Source organism: Anolis sagrei, chromosome 3 (genome assembly GCF_037176765.1).
Source record: "Anolis sagrei isolate rAnoSag1 chromosome 3, rAnoSag1.mat, whole genome shotgun sequence".
In the NCBI taxonomy this organism is placed as follows: domain Eukaryota; kingdom Metazoa; phylum Chordata; class Lepidosauria; order Squamata; family Dactyloidae; genus Anolis; species Anolis sagrei.
In genome coordinates this window covers 7,229,400-7,249,882 of record NC_090023.1, presented here as the reverse complement: position 1 = coordinate 7,249,882, position 20,483 = coordinate 7,229,400, and the positions used below count along the sequence as shown (strand labels likewise).

Genomic DNA, 20,483 nt, shown 5'->3' with positions numbered 1-20,483 from the left:
CCTCATGTTCCCTCTCTACCTTCTCTTCTCCTAGCTCTGTGATCGTGAACCTATGACACGTGTGTCAGCACTGACATGCATGGCTATTTTTGATGACACGCGGCCACATGCGGCCGCATACAGAGAAGTACACCTTAAAAGAGCCAATCTAATTCCATCCTTAAACTTGTAAAAGGCTCTACAAATTTAACATCTGCATATTTGAGCATTGTTCACTCCATAAGTCAGCATGGAATATATATTTTTCTTATTGAAACTATAAATATTGCAAAATTATGGGTTTTTTTCTCGAAGTTGACACCCCACCCAAGTTATGCTCAGGTTTTTGGCAAATTTTGACACACCAAGTTCAAAAGTTTGCCCATCACTGTCCTAGCTAAACATCCCCCAGGAGGAAAGGAGGAAGGAAAAAGGAGAAGGAAGGGAGGAAAAAAGGAAGGAAGAGAAGGAAGGAAGGAGAAAGAGAGAAAGGGAAGGAAAAAGGGAAGGAAGTGAGGAACAAAGGAAGGAAGAGAAGGACAGAAGGATGGATGGAAGGAAAGGGAGAGAAGGAAGGAAGGAAGGAAGGAAGGAAGGAAGGAAGGAAGGAAGGAAGGAGAAAGAGAAAGGGAAGGAAGGAAAAAGGGAAGGAAGTGAGGAACAAAGGAAGGAAGAGAAGGATGGATGGAAGGAAAGGGAGAGAAGGAAGGAAGGAAGGAAGGAGAGAGAAAGGGAAGGAGGAAGAAAAAAGGGAAGGAAGGGAGGAACAAAGGAAGGAAGAGAAGAATGGATGGATGGATGGAAGGGAAGAGAGGGAAGACAAAAGCGAGGGAGGGAAGGAGGGAGGGAAGGAAGGAAAGAAGGAAGGAAGAAAGGAGAAAAAGAGAAGGGAAAGGAGGAAAAGGGAAGGAAGGATGAAAGAGTAGAAAGGAAGGAAGGAGGAAGGGAGAAAGAGAGAGGTAAGGAAGGAAAGGAAGGAAGGAGGAAGAAAAGAGAGAAGGAAGGATAGGATAGTGTAGGAGAGGAGGGCCTGAGAAAAGTTCCCAAGGGGCCACATCCAGACCCCGGGCCTGGGTTTGCCCATACCTGGCCTATATTCTGCTCACTGCAAACACGTCACTACAAGCACATGCGAATGTCCTAATATCAACAATGAGTTTTCCCCGCTTGCCCACTTTCCTGGCATGCAAACCACCTTCCTTTCACAAGTTACCACTTGGGTTGACTTGTGCAAACAGGTGTGCAATGGGAAATGGACTTCTGGCACATTTTGACAGCAGGCTAAATATTTAGATTCCAAGCTGTTTGAGGAATGCTGTTCCCTTATTTGCTATTCTCTGATATTGAGAGCATGTTCGATGCAGGGCTGTCAAGAGCGGCTTCAAACAAACGATCTGACAAATGCAGATACAAAGAACACAAAGGCACCTGTGCTAAGTGGCGTTTTGTAAGGGAAAAGGGAGAAGCAAGTTTTTGGCAGGCGGGCATTAAAAATTAATATCCGCCGCACGTGCCCTCGGGAGCCCAGGGACGGCACAAGAGGGACGTAAGAGTGACACACAGCGGGGTGTTTCTATTCCGCAAAGTTGGACCTTTGACTGCTCCCAAATGGGAGGAAGAGGTGCCAGCTTTTGTCTAACTCCAGCCTGGCTGCCAAGGGCATCCGTCGCCAGCCTTTCAGGACCCAGGGCTTGGTGTGTGTGTCAAAAGGGGGAAATGGAAATGAGATTTTATCCTCCCACACTCCGGCATCTGCCAGTTCCTTAGGAGTTGGCACCGAGGACAGACATTGCTCCAAACTGCCGGCATGCTGCATCGGGCAGGGGAAGAGCGTTGGAGAGGCTCCAGGTTTTGCAACAGGAAACCGATAAAAGGAGGGAGCCAAAGGCAGGGGGTGGGAAGGCAGCTCAGAGGAATGAAACGCTTCCTTCTTCTGGTCTCCACCTCAATGGAAAGAAATGCATCCGTGCAGTTCTGCACCTTCCTTTGGTCTTGCTCCTACTTCTATTCTTCCTCCAAAAGGTAGAGAAGTCACTCCTTAGTGGCAGGAGGCTGGCTCCCACAATGTCTTTCATGGGAATCACAACCAACACTGCCAGCACAGGGAACTCATAAAATCTAGACCTCCATTTGCAATTCTAATTCCAACTTCATCTGTGGAAAGAAAGCCCATGGGGAGGAGCTGTAAAGCACAAGGCCCTCTCTTCCCTTCCATCCATCCTTCCATTCTTCTCTTCCTTCCTTTGTTCCTCCCTTCCTTCCCTTTTTTCTTCCTCCTTCCCTTTCTCTCTTTATCTTTCCTTCCTTCCTTCTCTCCCTTTCCTTCCATCCATCCTTCCTTCCATCCTTCTCTTCCTTCCTTTGTTCCTCCCTTCCTTCCCTTTTTTCTTCCTCCTTCCCTTTCCCTCTTTCTCCTTCCTTCCTTCCTTCCTTCCTTCCTTCCTTCTCTTCTCTTCTCTTCTCTTCTTTCCTTTGTTCCTCCCTTCCTTCCCTTTTTTCTTCCTCCTTCCCTTTCTCTCTTTATCCTTCCTTCTCTCCCTTTCCTTCCATCCATTCTTCCTTCCATCCTTCTCTTCCTTCCTTTGTCCCTCACTTCCTTCCCTTTTTCCTTCCTCCTTCCCTTCCTCTGTTTCTCCTTCCTTCCTTCCTTCCTTCCTTCACTCCCTCCCTCGCTTGTTAGGGATCTCCAGACTGGTCGACAGAACCTCTACAAAGACATGGTGGTGGAGGCTCCTTCTTTGGAGACTTTGAAACAGAGGCTGGATGGCCATCTGTGGGGGGTGCTTTGAATGCAATTTTCCTGCTTCTTGGCAGAATGGGGTTGGAATGGATGGCCAACCGGGTCTCTTTCAACCCTAGGATTCTATGGGAAGCTGGAGCTGGCAGACGGGAGCTCACCCCTTCTCGCGGATTTGAAATGCCCATCTTCAGATCAGCAGTTCAGCCAGCACAAAGGTGAGTAATCTGGCTGCCTCCTGCTGGACTAATTGAAGTTTCTGAACAGTCTTCAAAAGCAACCTCATGTAGAGTGCATTGCAGTAATCTATCCGGGATGTAACAAGAGCGTGGACCACTGTGGCCAGATCCCCTCCATTCACAGAGAAAACCAGAGCTCAACAGAAGAGGTCCAAGCACTGCAGGGAATAAACAAGGCTCTGGATTATAGAATCATAGAATCCTAGAGTTGGAAGAGACCTCACGGGCCATACAGTCCAACCCCCTTCTGCCAAGAAGCAGGAATATTGCATTCAAATCACCCCTGACAGATGGCCATCCAGCCTCTGTTTAAAAGCTTCCAAAGAAGGAGCCTCCACCACACTCCGGGGCAGAGAGTTCCACTGCTGAACAGCTCTCACAGTCAGGAAGTTCTTCCTCATGTTCAGATGGAATCTCCTTTCTTGTAGTTTGAAGCCATTCTTCCATTGTGTCCTAGTCTGCAGGGAAGCAGAAAACAAGCTTGCTCCCTCCTCCCTGTGGCTTCCTCTCACATATTTATACATGGCTATCATGTCTCCTCTCAGTCTTCTCTTCTTCAGGCTAAACATGCCCAGCTCCTTAAGCCGCTCCTCATAGGGCTTGTTCTCCAGACCCTTGATTATTTTAGTCGCCCTCCTCTGGGCACATTCCAGCTTGTCAATATATCTCTTGAACTGTGGTGCCCAGAATTGGACACAATATTTCAGGTGTGGTTTAACCAAAGCGGAATAGAGGGGTAGCATGACTTCCCTAGATCTAGACACATTCTATGAAATAACCAAATTCTGTGTTGTTGAAGGCTTTCATGGCTAGAATCAATAAGTTGCTGTGAGTTTTACGGGCTGTATGGCCATGTTCCAGAAGCATTCTCTCCTGATGTTTCCCTTGATGCGTGGTAAGAACACTTTTCTTCTGGGTCTTTACTCTCGTGGCTTGTTCTATGCCTTGCAACTCTTCCGATGTCCCTGGTGGAGTCTCCATTGGTCTGTAAAGCCCAGTTTAGGTGGTTTCTACGCAGAGAAGCCATTGAAATCCACAAGCGTGTGGACAATTTCAACAGAAAGGAGGAAACCATGAAAATAAACAAAATCTGGCTACTTGTATTAAAAAAACCCTGTAAAATCAGGACAGTAAATAAAGAGCAACACTCAAGAAGCAGGGGAATTCCAGACAAGACTCAACCAGGGCTGGCTAACACCTCCCAACAAAAGATTCCCCCAGGCAGGAACCAGCCTGGCCATTAAATGCTAATCAAGGTAGCTAATTGCAGCATTCACACCTCCTCTAACAGAGAAGAGTTCTTTCTCTCACCCTGGACATTCCACAGATGTTGCTTATTCGTTCAGTCGCTTCCGACTCTTCATGACTCATGGACCAGCCTGAGCTCCCTGTTGGCCGTGGCCACCCCCAGCTCCTTCAGAGTCAAGCCAGTCACTTCAAGGATGCCATCCATCCATCTTGCCCTTGGTTGGCCCCTCTTCCTTTTTCCTTCTATTTTCCCCAGCATCATTGTCTTCTCCAAGCTTTCCTGTCTTCTCATGATGTGGCCAAAGGACTTCATCTTGGCCTCTACTATCCTTCCCTCCAATAAGCAGTCGGGCTTTATTTCCTGGAGGATGGACTGGTTGGATCTTCTCATGGTCCAAGGCACTCTCAGAACTTTCCTCCAACACCACAGTTCAAAAGCGTCATAGAATCATAGAGTTGGAAGAGACCTCATAGGCCATCCTGTCCAACCCCATTCTGCCAAGAAGCAGGAATATTGCATTCAAATCACCCCTGACAGATGGCCATCCAGCCTCTGTTTAAAAGCTTCCAAAGAAGGAGCCTCCACCACGTTCTGGGGCAGAGAGTTCCACTGCTGAACGGCTCTCACAGTCAGGAAGTTCTTCCTCATGTTCAGATGGAATCTCCTCTCTTGTAGTTTGAAGCCATTGTTCCGCATCCTAGTCTCAAAGGAAGCAGAAAACAAGCTTGCTCCGTCCTCCCTGTGGCTTCCTCGTCTCTCTTCCTTCGCTCAACCTTCCCTATGGTCCAGCTCTCATCCGTAGGTTACTACAGGGAATACCATGGCTTTGACTATGCAGATCTTCATTGCCAGTGTGATGTCTCTACTCTTCACTATTCTATCAAGATTTGTCATTGCTCTCCTCCCAAAATCTGGCTACCAGTTTCAAAAAACTCTAAAATCAGGACAGTAAATAAAGAGCAACACCCCAAAAGCAGAGGAATTCCAGACAAGAAGCAATCAGGGCCAGCGAACACCTCCCAACAAAGGATTCCCCCAGACAGCAACCAGCCAGGCCTTGAAACTGCAGTCTATCTACACAAAGTTCAATGTAAATACAGAAATGTCCTGTTGCTATATTCAGCAAAAGTACCAACTGAATTAATAATGAGAATACTAAATTAACTCATATTGTACACAAGCGTGGGAAACAAACACATAGGACTATTTACAACGGTGACACTGCAGGCCATGAAATGCTAATCAAGGTGGCCAATTGCCACATTCACACTTGCCTAAAACAGATGAGAGTTGGGTTGTTGTAGGTTTTTTTTGGGCTATATGGCCATGTTCTAGAGGCATTCTCTCCTGACGTTTCGCCTGCATCTATGGCAAGCATCCTCAGAGGTAGTGAGGTCTGTTGGAACTAGCATCTCACTACTTCTGAGGATGCTTGCCATATATGTGGGTGAAACATCAGGAGAGAATGCTTCTGGAACGTGGCCATTCAGCCCAGAAAACTCACAGCAACCCATTGACCAAACTCTCTCTAGATCTAGGAAGCAAATGCCTCTCACATTGTCACAGTCTCCCTTCTGCTTATTCTGACCATCTCTTGTCAGAACTGTCAGACTACAACTTTTCAATTATTGACAGAATTGGCTGCTCAGTCTCAGAGTGATGTGAAAAAAATTGCCCATCACACCAAAGGGATTGGATTGGAGGAAGTTAAATTGCCACAAGCTGAACTTCAGTCTTTCTGCCTGAAAAGAATTTGATCTGCCACTGAGGTAACAGCATTCTCCAACTGTGGCACACCACTGTGCTGCGCGCTTTAAACTGTGTGTAGGAAATAACACAATCAAAGCAACAAGGAAAATATGAACACATCTCCTCGAAATTTGGTATTGCATGCAGTAAAGGGCACATTTTTTCCTTCTGTCACTTGGCATCATGGCGACAGAAGGATTTTAAACACCTGCAAAGAAAGAGCTCTACCATGTGCTAAGCTTTTTCCCACATGTCAGAAGCAGCTTAAGAAACTGCAAGTCGCTTCTGGTGTGAGAAAATTGGCTGTCTGCAAGGATGTTGCCCAGAGCACGCCCAGATGTTTTACAATCCTGTGGGAGGCTTCTCTCTTGTCCCCGCATGGGAAGCTGGAGCTGACAGATGGGAGCTCACCCCTTCTCGCGGATTCCAAATGGCAATCTTCAATATAATGGTGTAGCGCAATATAGTAATATATAATACTGATATTGTACTATGCTAATAATATAATATATTTTATGAAAGTATATTGTATGCCGTGTGTATGTATGTATGTACGTGTGTGTATGTGTGTGTGTATGTACGTGTGTGTGTGTGTGTGTGTGTGTATGTATCTGTGTATATACCCCAGTTTTCCTAGTTTCCAACAGACCTCACAACGTATTGTCAAAGGCTTTCATGGCCGGAATCACTGGGTTGTTGTAGGTTTTTCCGGGTTATAAGGCCATGTTCTAGAGGCATTCTCTCCTGATGTTTCGCCTGTATCTATGGCAAGCATCCTCAGAGGTAGTGAGGTCTGTTGGAAGTAGGAAAATGGGTTTATATATCTGTGGAATGACCAGGGTGGGAGAAAAAACTCTTGTCTGCTGCAGCTAGGCGTGAATGTTTCAACTGACCACCTTGATTAGCATTTAATGCCTTGGAAGTGCCTGGGGGAATCTTTTGTTGAGAGTGATTTGATGTGCCTTATTGTTTCCTCTCTGTTGTTTTGCTGTTGTAATTTTTGAGTTTTTTTAATACTGGTAGCCAGAATTTGTACTTTTTCATGGTTTCTTCCTTTCTGTTGAAATTGTCCACATGCTTGTGGATTTCAATGGCTTCTCTGTGTAGCCTGACATGGTGGTTGTTGGTGTGGTCCAGCATTTCTGTGTTCTCAAATAATATGCTGTGTCCAGGTTGGTTCATCAGGTGCTCTGCTACGGCTGACTTCTCTGGTTGAAGTAGTCTGCAGTGCCTTTCATGTATGCCTGCCACAGATGTGGGCGAAATGTCAGGAGAGAATGCTTCTGGAAGATGGCCAGACAGCCCAGAAAACTCACAACAACCCATTTTGGATTTTTTCCCTCCAATCCAAAGCGAACTGAAATATGGAACACTTCCAGCGTCTTTATGGAATAGCCCCATGTCTCATTCACTGTCACTTATGTATCAGAATTAAGGATGGGGAGAATGAGGATCTGTAAAACTGGCAAGACACTTCGATGTGATGGCTGTGATGCTCCTACTCGTTCACTGCTCAAATGGTCAATTTCTTCCCAGCCTTGGGTTAAGATTGAGGATTATAGAGACGAACAAGCAGGAGCACTGCCACCTCGAAGGCAGAAGCAGGCAGATGGAAGCAAAACGTTTTGCTTTTTGGAGGCTTTCGGATGATGGATTTCCGGATACAGGAGACTCAACCCGTTTGGGCAAGTCTTACACAATGACTAAACTGATAGGAATGTTAGTGCTGTCAACTGCAGGAGATTATCCCTGGCCTGGTTAGTTCTCTGGGGCCACAGAAAAAAAGATTATTGCTACATGCGATGCAGGAAAGGAAAAACAGTGTCAGAGTTAAGCTGGCTCGTAATTACTCCAATTTGTCAAACAGGAATTACTGCTACATCTTAATTACCAAAGGAAATCCAACTGTTGGCTTTTGGTACATTGACTGCTATTCCCCTTTTAAGATTCTCACACTTTCCCCCAGTGGAAAGCTTAATATCTTCCTAGAATGTCTTCCAGAGCACATCAAAAGCAGATGAGACGCTGGTGGCACAGCAGGTTAAACCGCTGACCTGCTGAACGTATTTATTTATTATTTATTTACAGTATTTATATTCCGTCCTTCTCACCCCGCAGGGGACTCAAGGCGGATTGCAATGTACATATACGTGGCAAACATTCAATGCCATAGGCACACAACATATATAGACAGACACACAGAGGCTATTTAACATTCCAGCTTTTTCATGAGGGTATTCTGGCCACCAGGGGAGCTGTCACTTCACCGTCCGTTTGTGACACTGATGAAGTACTTCCTCATTCTCTGCATGCTTGCTGGAGATTTTATGGCGTTGTAAATTAACCTCCCCACCTAAGCGGTACCTAAATTTCCTACTGTCTTTCAGGCTGCAAAGGTCAACAGCAAGCTACACAAATTGGTCAGAAGCTCACTCCGACCCGGGCTGGCTTTGAACTCATGACCTATTGGTCAGTAGTGATCTTAATGTAGCTGACTCTCAGCCAGCTATGCCACAGTCCCGGTGCACTTGTTGACCGAAAGGTTGCAGGTTTGAATCCGGGGAGTGGTGTGAGCTCCCGCTGTCAGCCCCAGCTTCTGCCAACTTAGTTCAAAAACATGCAAATGGCAGTAGATCAATAGGTACTGCCTCGTTGGGAAGGTAACAGTGCCCCATGCAGTCATGCCGGCCATATGACCTTGGAGGTGTCTGTTGAAGCTCAGCCTGTGCTTGTGTTTCAGGATCAGGGTGCTTCGGATGTGGGAAGTGATGTCAATGAGTTTCAAGACGAGTTTCAAGATGGCAATGATATTGATGCAGAGAATGACTAGGAGATCCCTGTTCAAAGTGTAGTTTGATAATGTCCCTGAGGGATGTGGGGATGATAGTGTTTTCTCTGAATTGTTACCAGAGAGTTCCCATGATAGGGAACATGAAAACGGCTCGGCACCTGGCCCGCCTGCAGAAATTAATGAGCAAATAGATAGACAGGAGAAGATCAGTCAAAACAGGAAAGCTGAGCAATGGCTTCAGTGTTCTGCCAGGCTCCGAGAGAAAAAGATAATAAATTCTCAGCTAAAGCGAAACCAATTTCTGAGTGCTAGAGACAGCTAACGACGAGATAAAAATCCCAAGTACAGTATATGTAGCCAGATGAAGCATCGTTTGGAATCAAGTCAAGATCTCGTACTTGTTTCATGGAAGCTTTGCTTGGAAAATTCAGGTTTTAAGTGCCTTTGTTTCATGGTTTTGATTCTTGGATTCTATGCTTTTATATTCATGCCTTGTATTCATGTTTCCTGATTTCTTGCATTTTCTTTGGGAAGTTTTGACTTTGTCTTTATGGACTGGATGGCCCATGAGGTCTCTTCCAACTTTTTGTTTCTATGATTCTATGCTGGACTATTACCCTGGACTACTTTGTTCCTGCTTATCTTCCTACCTAATTGGATTTACCTATTTATTTAAAGTGCTTTTTACTTTACTGCTTTTTAATTATCTTCAAGAAAAGGATTGTTTCCCTATCCAACGGTGTGGTGTTTAAAGTCAGAGGGCTTTTCATGTCCTGGAGTGCAACAGTGTCTACTGATAACGCTGGCTCTTCGTCTTAGAAATGGAGATGAGCACCACTTCCCAGAGCTGGGCTCGACTAGACTTAATGTCAAGGGGAATCCTTTACCTTTACTAAATAAGATGGGACGTGTGTATTTTAAAATGCCCCCATTGAATTTAATGTACTAATTTCCATCAATGCTCCTATGAACTTGTTGCACTAGGTTTCTGACACATACAGAAAAAAGATTCATGAAGTCTCTCGCAGCCTTGGATGGCACAATATCCTTATCCCAAATAGCCAAACATTTTGATGATCTGGGTTGTTGTCATTTTTTTGGGCTATATGGCCATGTTTTAGAAGCATTCTCACAACCTCTGAGGATGCCTGCCATAGATGCAGGTGAAACGTCAGGAGATAATGCTTCTGGAACATGGTCATATAGCCCAAAAAACCTACAACAACCCAGTGATTCCGGCCATGAAAGCCTTTGATGATCAGTTATTAGGCTCCAGAGCAATCGTTGCATGTGTCAATTCAACTGTTTGTGCAGCTAACTGATTCAGCATGGTCCTGTACTCATGACTTGCTAAAAGGGATAATCTGAGTTACTGTTTAGTACATTCAGATCTAGAGAAAAATCCCACTCTTCCCATCCCACTTTGTCGCATCAAATACTTGCACAGCCAAGTGGGAAGATATATACAAAGGGGCTAATTGAACCATGTTCTGCAATTCTAATATGTTCATGCTTCCTAGATGAACTCCTTTTCCTACCATCTTGGCGTCTTCCTTTCCAGACAGTTGAGAAGTCTGACCCTTGCAGCAAAGCCAGACGGTTTGTAATCCTATTAACATGGTCCCTTCTGTTAGTCTTAAAGAGCACCAGGCCTTAATGTTACACGCATAAGCCAAGGCCAGCCACCATCTAATTATTTTGGGATCTGGAGCCTCTGATGGTGAAATGGGTTAAACCCTTCTGCCGGCAGGACTGCTGACCGAAAGTCAGCGGTTTGAATCTGGGAAGTGGGGAGAGTTCCCGTCTGTCAGCTCCAGCTTCTCATTCGGAGACATGAGAGGAGCCTCCCACAGGTTGGTAAAACATCCAGGTGTCCCCTGGGCATCCTCCTTGCAGATGATAGTGGCTAATTCTCTCACACCAGAAGCGACTTGCAGCTTCTCAAGTAGCTTCTGACACACACATTCACACACAAAAAATAGTATTTGAGTCTGATGCACCGGGATTGTGGCACAGCTGGCTGAGTGTCAGCTGCATTAAGATCACTCTGACCAAAAGGTCATGAGTTCGAAGCCAGCCCGGGTTGGAGTGGGTTTCCAACCAATTGTGTGTAGCCTGTTGTTGACCTTTGCAACCCGAAAGACAGTTGCTTCTGTCAAGTAGGAAAATACGGTACCACCTTAAAGTGTGGGGAGGCTAAATTAACTGATTTATGAGGCCATAAAGAAGACTCCAGAAAAGCATTCCAGCGGGGAAGCATGCGGGAATGTGGAAGTGCTTCATCAGCGTCGCAGATGGACGATGAAAGCGACAGCTCCCCTGGCGGCCAGAAAAAGTTAAATAGCCTCTGTGTATGTCTGTATATGTTTGTATGTCAAAAATTGGCATTGAATGTTTGCCATATATGTGTACACTGTAATCCGCCCTGAGTCCCCTGCGGGGTGAGAAGGGCAGAATATAAAAGCTGTAAGTAAATAAATAAATAAATAAATAAATATCTAAAGTCAAATATGACCATTTTCTTATCAGTCCTGACTCATCTCAACCGACTGCAAATTCAGTAATTCCGTATATATCCATACATTTTCAAAGCTCCAGTGGACCCAACACCACCTTTAACTGATCCACCTTGTAATATGTGAATTGTTGCCACAATGAACACATCAATTCTTATGAAGCCAGAACATCTGTTGTCATTGATAACTGAAGATGAGTTTGTTGCAATTCCAAAGCTCAGCCTTGACTTGGTTGCATGGTCTTAATGAGACATGCCACATTATCACAGGATGTCCACACCCCACACCACAAAAGGAATTATACTGTTCAGCCGGTATTGCACCACCTGACATCTGCCAGGCAGTAGCTGGCCTATCCTGTGTTCAGATATCAGCCAGCACACCAATGTCTCCAAACAAGAAATAGTCTTCTAAGCTCTACAGAGATACTAGCAGGAACACCTCAGCAAGCAAGAGTCCAAAAGTGGCAGGCTATCTTCGAGACCGCATCTCTTTCTATGAACCGGCAGGGGCTCGACAAAACAAATAAATCCTTTACAAGGGTTGAAAAGTAATGCCTCCACCTTCGTAACTCCTCAACAGATGGCAGTACTGGTTTGTGGCAGGTACTGACTTGTTCAGTAGACTCTCCTCTACAGTTCCATTTTGGCGGGAAGCCTTAGCATTGAATAGTTGTGTTGTTAAAGTGTGAAGTATGGAACCCTGTACAGACGGTTGGTCAATGCGACTTAAACAATGTGTAGTCATTGAATTCTTGATGGCAGAAGGTGTCACCCCAAAGGAGATTCATCAGAGAATGCAAGCTTTTTATGCTGTGGAATGACCAGGGTGGGACAAAGGACTCTTGTCTGCTGGAGCTAAGTGTGAATGTTTCAACTGACCACCTTGATTAGCATTTGATTGCCTGGCAGTGCCTGGAGCAATCTTTTGTTGACAGGTGATTAGATGTCCTTGTTTGTTTCCTCTCATTCACACCTAGCTCCAGCAGACAAGAGTCCTTTGTCCCACCCTGGTCATTCCAGATATATAAACCCTTTTTTCTAATTCCAACAGACCTCACTACCTCTGAGGAGGCTTGCCATAGATGCAGGCAAAACGTCAGGAGAAATGCCTCTAGAACATGGCCATATAGCCCAAAAAACCTACAACAACCCAGTGATTCCGGCCATGAAAGCCTTCGACAATAAATTGATTATTTCTACGCTTGATTTATCAAAATATTCCCATCCAAACCCAAGTAACGAAGGTGGAGGCATTACTTTTCATTCAACCCTCATATAAATGGAATGATATGACTCCATGAAAAGGACAATAAGGCTTGTTAAAGTGGAAGGCAGCAAGTAAACATGGGGCTTAAGTGAAGAACCTATAGTGGCCTGACTTTGCAAGATCTGAGCAGGGCACCTGCTGACCAGGGATCTTGGTGGTCTCTCATTCGGAGGACGGCTACAAGTGGTGGCAAATGACAACATCAATGCCTAACATATTATTAACAATTCAGAAGAATGATTATGACTGTACCAAGTGCGAAGAGCCATTGTTGGCCACCGTAGGAAGGCTCGCCCATCGCTCATTCTCTAGTTCCTCCATGACTTGGTTCATTGCACTTTTCAGCCACGTATCCACCGAAACCCCAATCTGCTTTAGGAGGTCAAGTCGAGCTTCGGCTTTCAGCTTTATTATCTGCGGAGACAAAAAGAGAGCCAGAATGTTACTGACATTGTTCAATCAACTCGGGAAGTGAACGAGAGGATCCAGTTTAGGAAGATGAATAAATATCCTGCAGAGCCAGATGTTTGCCAGATGTTGTCCAGATCACCAGCCTGGAGTGTTATGTCCTCAACTGCTCTTTGAACAGAAATAAATGTTCATTACCAACTGCTGTTTGATTTTAAGTTGCCTTTAAATACATGGTAACGCTAAAAAGAACGCTATTATAACCTTGTGAAAATTAGAATCATAGAATCATTGAGTTGGAAGAAACCTCATGGGCCATCCAGTCCAACCCCCTGCCAGGAATATTGCATTCAAAGCACCCCTGACAGATGGCCATCCAGCCTCTGTTTAAAAGCCTCCAAAGAAGGAGCCTCCACCACACTCCGGGGCAGAGTTCCACTGCTGAACAGCTCTCACAGTCAGGAAGTTCTTCCTCATGTTCAGATGTATATTTACCATATATTCCGGCATATAAGACGACTGGGCGTATAAGACGACCCCAACTTTTCCAGTTAAAATATAGAGTTTGGGATATACTCGCCATATAAGACTATCCCTCTTCCAACACACATCAAATAAAAAATTTAAAAGCATCAGATTTGATTTTAATATGGTAATTTTCGTATTACTGTCCCTCCTCTGCCTCTCAGATCTTGAACATGCGCACCTGCAGTCTTCAGGAGTGAAATCTGAGAGGCAGAGGAGGAGGTACAGTAATAGGATACAAGGATGGGCCAGACAGGTCAAAGAGGTGTGTTTTTCTGGGCCCAGAGCCACTCTATTTCTTTTTTCTATACCCCAGGCACCCTGGACTCCTGCAGCTTGCTCCGCCCTTTACTTACACCTTCCCGGTGAGGTGCCCCTTCACCTCACCATCGGGACCGCATTAAGTCCACGAATCTTGATGAATGGATTTTCTTCTACGGTACTTGTACAGCATTGCCCTTAATGCTTTCATACAGTCGCTGCATACTAGGAGTGGGAGCTGAGCTGCCAATGTCATCCCCAGCATCCCCAGGGAGCATAGCCAATGATCAAGAGTGTTGTGAGAGGCAGCTCATTGGTAAACAGCTTTGCAATGTTTGCTTCCCCCCACAAATAGTGACCAGTCTTTCCATGGGATGGTCTGGACATAGGCTTGATTTGTGAGTCCTCCAGTGCAACATAAATATTCTATGGGAAGCTGTCCTCCCAGCTGCATACCCTTGTATCAAGGAGGAAAAAATGTTTTCCGTTTCATCGACCGTGATTTGAAAGATGGGACAATGACAAGCATTTATTTTAAACGGGAAGCCAGTTATATTTGGATTAATAATTGGAAGAGAGGTTACAGGGGAAACCAGAGTTCGGGACAGGTTTTCTGTGGGAAAAGAGCAAGACTGCTGAACCAGGAGAAGGTTTGGTGCACAGCCTTTCCATGCAGGGCTGCTTAGCACAGAGACATCAGATTAATGATTCAAGATCTGCCAGAGATGCCAATCCTCACAGGCAAACCTTCACAAGGTGAATAAGGGAGGAAATCGGCACTCTCTCACGCTATGCCGCACACACAAATACCAGGCTTCTCTTTGCTTTCAAGCTTAGTAAAAGGCAGAAGGCTGAAAGGCAGGGAAAGGAAACAAGTCGTGGATCAGAGGCCACAAGATGCAAATCCTGACCTCTGCACTACATGTAGGGCTGCACCATTAACCCAGACTCAGAGCTTGAACCTTGTCTTCTTCTGAGAGTGCAAAAGCGTTGAGTGCATTTTTCTCCATTAGAGAAATAGCATGTACAAAAAACCCTGACAGTTTGAACACAGTAGAAAGCCCCTTACAAAACACGTGATATAGACAAAACCAATGGGGATATTATCTGCAGCATTCAGAGAATGCATATTTTCAGCAATCCAAAGGTGAAACTACATTGCGAAACGAATACAGTTTGAAATCACTTTAACCCTCATGGCTCAATTCTATGGAATCATAAGAGTTATACTGTATTTTTTTAGATCCCAAAACACATATTTTTCCCTATATAAACATTCCTAAAAATGGGGTGTGTCTTAGAATCATGTGCCCTCTATCTATATAAATAAAAATGTAATGTTCGTTTGTGGGATTAACATATCTCAAAAACCACTGGATGAATTGACACCAAATTTGGACACATTTATTTATTTACTGTATTTGTATACCGCCTTTCTCAGCCAATTGGCGACTCAATGCGGTTTCCAACAAATCAGTATACATAAAACATAATGGATAAAAAACATTAAACAGTATAAGATATCACAAAAGCAATAAAAGCAACACCATCAGCGTCTCATTATTCTCAAGCATTGTCCAATTCCATTGTCAGGTCATTCGATTTCCAATATTAGCTATTCTGTATTTGTAAATGCTTGCTCGAATAGCCACATTTTAACTTGCCTCCGAAACGTCAAGAGGGAGGGAGCAGATCTGATCTCCCTAGGGTGTTCCATAGCCAAGGGGCCACCACTGAGATGGCCCTGTCTTTCCTCCCCGCCAAATGTGCTTGTGACAAAGGTGGGACCGAGAGCAAGGCCTACTCATATGATCTTAAAGTCCTCAGTGGTTTGTAAGGGGAGATACGTTCGGACAGGTAAGTTGGGCCAGACACAAGACACCTATCAGGCCAATGAATGACCACCACTCATAAAAACAATGAAAAACACAGCGGGAAGGACTTAAAAGTCCAAAAAAGCAAAAGGATACTACAGCACATGCACAAAAAATGACAAGAAAAAACAAACCATAGCATATACACACTTTTTCGGACTACAGCTCCCAGCATCCCCTTTAGGAGAGGAGGATGATCCAAATGCACTGCTTCCAAGCTGCAAGTGTTCTTTTCCTCGGATTTCTCTGAGAGCATCCCAATCCCTGCATACTTCTAATTTCCTATTCCTGGACTACAACTCCCAGCAATCCTTCAGATAGATAGATTAGATGGAGATAGATAGATAGATACATAGATAGATCAATCAGGAGGACTGCTGGGAGTTGCAGTGCAAGAATTGGTAGAGAAGGAAGAAAGGGGAGAAAGGGGAAAGGAAAGTGGTGAGGGGAGAAAGGGAAGAGGAAGAGAAGAGAGGAAGGAAGGAAGGAAGGAAGGAAGGAAGGAAGGAAGGAAGGAAGGAAGGAAAGAAAAAAAGGGAGGGAAGGAAGGAAGGAGAGAAAGAAAGGAGAGAAAGAGGAAGGTTGGCCACAGCAATGCGTGGTGGGTACAGCTAGTATATAGCAAAGTTAAAGGTTTCCCTTGATGTTAAGTCTAGTTGTGTCCGACTCTGGGGGGTGGTGCTTATCTCCATTTCGAAGCCGAAGAGCCAGCATTGTCCGTAGACACCTCCAAGGTCATGTGGCCACCATGACTGCATTGAGAGCGCTGTTACCTTACCACCGGAGTGGCACCTACTCATCTACTCACATTTGCATGTTTTCGAACTGGGAGGTTGGCAGAACTGGGGCTGACAGCGGGAGCGCACCCTGCTCCCCGGATTCAAACTGCTGACCTTTTGGTCAGCAAGTTCCACAGCTCAGTGGTGTAGCCTGTTGCACCACTGGCGTGCCACCCTTTCTCTCTCTCTCTCTCTCTCTCTCTCTATCTATCTATCTATATACATACTAGCTGCCCCCCTGCCACACGTTGCTGTGGCCCAGTCTGGTGATCTGGAAAATAAAGTAATGAGAAAGTGTTGGTTTCTAATATATGTAATTTCTTTATGCTTGTGGGTAAATGGTATTTCTTGCTGTTTCTTTGTCAATGTTGATGTGGAGATTGTCTGGTTTGCCCACCCTGGAACATGCAAGATATCACTGTCCTTCTTTAGGGGTCCCTTTCAAATCTATGATACTATATCTCTGTGTGAATCATATCTATCTATCTATCTCTATGGCTGGATGGCTCTTTGTCAGGAGGACTTTAATTACGTTTTCTTGCCCTGATGAAGGGAGTTGGATTGGATGGCCTTAATTTTCTGTTGGTCATGGGGGTTCAGTGTGGGAAGTTTGCCCTGTTGTTCGTGGGGTTCAGAATGCTCTTTGATTGTAGGTGAACTGTGAATCCCAGTGACTACAACTCCCAAATGTCAAGGTCTATTTCCCCCAAACTCCATCTGTGTTCATATTTGGGCGTATTGAGTGCCAAGTTTGGTCCAGATCCATCATTGTTTGAGTCCACAGTGCTCTCTGGATGTAGGTGAACTACAACTCCCAAACTCAAGGTCAGTGCTCACCAAACCCTTCCAATTTTTTCTGTTGGTCAAGGGAGTTCTGTGTGCCATGTTTGGTTCAATTCAATCATTAATGGAGTTCAGAATGCTCTTTGATTGTAGGTGAACTATAAATCCCAGTAACTACAACTCCCAAATGACAAAAATCATAATTTTTGAGTGATGGCCACTCCTTGTATTGTGCGACATTTTGTTGCCAAATTTGGTGTGATTTCGTTCATTGGTTCTTTTGTTTTTAAGGTATTCATTATGCACAGAGCATTTATATATATATATATATATATATATATATATATATATATATATTCCTGTTGATACTAAAGTTAGTGTGTGTCTCACAACTGTTGGTGTGTCAGAATTGAAGAAATACAATTTACACGGTCTCTAACCTCCTCTACCAAAAAGCACTGGTGCCACAACAAGCTACAATCCCAGGATTCCATAGTATTGATGTATGGCAGTTAAAGTAAGATCATTCTGAATTAATTCTCTTACTTAACAGCCAGCCTAAGGCATCATTTCTGCAGCCCAGGGAGAAAAGACAATGCTCACCAGGGAACTTTTTTCTATTTTTTCCAAAGTTTTTGGAAAAGCCAAAACCCAACAGAGTAGCCTTCCATTTATCTCATGGGGAAAGGCACTCGAAACCCTGGAAGAAACCCAGAGAGGAACCCTTGTCCTGTGTTCCTGATAGTGCAAACCGACTTAATTGGAAGAGCATTGCTACAATCGCAAATCTGGACTATGTTGGGACATACCGATACAGGTGCTCTTCCGCAGATCCGCTGGACCAAAGCTAATGAGGGCCTTTAAGGGAACACAGCGGCGTCCGGAGTTGGCCCCAAGGCTTGGAAGCAGCTATTGGTGTAATGCATGCCATGTTCATCCCCATTAACCAGCAAGCTCCAGGGGAAATGTGAAATACATATCACACCGAGATGTTTTAAGCTGTCCTTGCCTGTTAGGTCTGCATCATGAGTTTCCAAAAAAGGAAAGGGGGGAAAAAAAACACCCTTCTGCTTCAGAAGGAAACGAAAAGACTGTGAGAAAAAGTGGTGATTTATATTTTGCGCTGAACATTCAAGAAAGGGCATTTCCAAACAGAACTGCAAAAAAGTATTATTATTTGCCTAACTCATAGACAAAACTATGGCAAGATGGAACTGTAATTGGTTAAATGAACGAACTCAGAGGGTAATTCTCCCCAATGATATAGAATCATAGAATCATAGAGTTGGAAGAGACCTCATGGGCCATCCAGTCCAACCCCATTCTGCCAAGAAGCAGGAATATTGCATCCAAAGCACCCCTGACAGATGGCCATCCAGCCTCTGTTTAAAAGCCTCCAAAGAGGGAGCCTCCACCACACTCTGAGGCAGAGAGTTCCACTGCTGAACGGCTCTCACAGTCAGGAAGTTCTTCCTCATGTTCAGATGGATTCTCCTTTCTTGTAGTTTGAAGCTTTCTCTTCATCCTTGAAAGAAGTGAGGAGTAGAGTGCTAGAAGCAGGGTTCCATCCTGGACCTGGTCCTGCTAAGGATCTTGATTACTTATTTACAAAGGCAATCCCTCGTTGTCCTAGTAAGATTGTCCTCCAAATGTGGTGTCCTGGTGGTGGGTCAGTAGGTGACTATGGAACCCTATTCTTGATCCGTATGTTCTCCTGCAGTGAGGACATCAGTTTCCAGGTGGAAGGCAGTCCCAGTCGGGGTTGGCTTGACGCACCTTCCTCTTGGCACATTTCTCCCTTTCATCCTCCATTTGTGCCTCTTTGAATCCTGCAGCACTGCTGGTCACAGCTGACCTCCAGTTAGAGTGCTCAAGCGACAGGGCTTCCCAGTTGTCTCTCAGTGTCTATGCCACAATTTTTAAGGTTAGCTTTGAACCCATCTTTAAATCTCTTTTCCTGCCCTTCAATATTCTATTTTTCCGTTCTTGAGTTCGGAGTAGAGCAACTGCTTTGGGAGACAGTGATCGGGAATTTGGACAACATGGCCAGTCCAGTGGAGTTGATGGCAGAGGACCATCGCTTCAGTGCTGGTGGTCTTTGCTTCTTCCAGCACGCTGACATTTGTCCGCTTGTCTTCCCAAGAGATTTGCAGGATTTTTCAGAGGCAACGCTGATAAATGACTTAGATGAAGGATTAGAAGCTACGATCATCAAGTTTGCAGACAGGACCAAATGGGAAGGGAGAGCCAATACTCCAGAAGACAGGAGCAGAATTCAAAGAGATCTTAACAGGTTAGAGAGATGATGGACCAAAACTAACAAAATGAAGTTCAACTGGGACAAATGCAAGAGACTCCACTTAGGCAGAAAAATTGAAATGCAAAGAGACAGAACGGGGGATGTGAAAAAGATCTTGGAGTCCTTGTGACAGGAAGGTGAACATGAGCTAACAATGCCATGTGGCAGCTAAAAAAGTCAATGGGATTTTGGCCTGCATCAACAGGAGTTTAGTGTCTAGATCCAGGGAAGTCACGTTACCCCTCTATTCTATTCTGCCTTGGTCAGACCACACCTGGACTCACACTGTGTCCAATTCTGGACACCGCAATTGAAGGGAGACATTGACTCTAAGCTGGAATGTGACCAGAGGAGTGCGACTCAAAGGATCAAGGGTCCGGAGAACAAACCCTATGAGGAGCAGCTTAAAGAGCTGGGCATGTTCATCCTGCAGAAGAGAAGGTTGAGAGGAGACATTTTTTTTGTTGTGTCAGGAGCGACTTGAGAAACTGCAAGTTGCTTCTGGTGTGAGAGAATTGGCCGTCTACAAGGACGTTGCCCAGGGGACGCCCAGATTATTTGATGTTGATGTTTTTATCATCCTTGTGGGAGGCTTATCTCATGTCCCTGCATGAGGAGCTGGAGTTGATAGAGGGAGCTCATCCGCCTCTCCCCGGATTCGATCCTGCGACCTATTGGTCTTCAGTCCTGCCGGCACAGGAGTTTAACCCACTGTGCCACTGGGGGCTCCAGAGGAGACATGATGAGGGACATGTATCAAAATGTGAGGAGAAGTCATAGGGAGAAGGGAGCAAGCTTGTTTTCTCCTGCCCTGGAGACTAGGATGTGAAACAATGGTTTCAAACTACAGGAAAGAAAGGAGATTCCACCGGAATTTTAGGAAGACCTTCCTAACTGTGAGATCTGTTCAGCAGTGGAACTCTCTGCCCCTGAATGTGGTGGAAGCTCCTTCTTTGGAGGCTTTGAAGCAGAAGCTGGATGGCCATCTGCCAGGGGTGCTTTGAAGGTGATTTTCCTGCTTCTTG

General features: G+C 45.0%; 1 protein-coding gene across 2 annotated transcripts in view; it reads right to left on the bottom strand.

Moving 5' to 3' along the window:
- The window catches only part of FCHSD2 (FCH and double SH3 domains 2), a 304,170-nt gene that overhangs the window by 21,361 nt on the left and 262,326 nt on the right, over nt 1-20,483 (bottom strand). For both annotated transcript variants that reach the window (XM_060771259.2, XM_060771260.2), the window contains one exon: nt 12,782-12,943. In XM_060771259.2, coding sequence (XP_060627242.2) covers nt 12,782-12,943 — 162 coding nt within the window. The remainder of the gene's footprint in view (nt 1-12,781; nt 12,944-20,483) is intronic.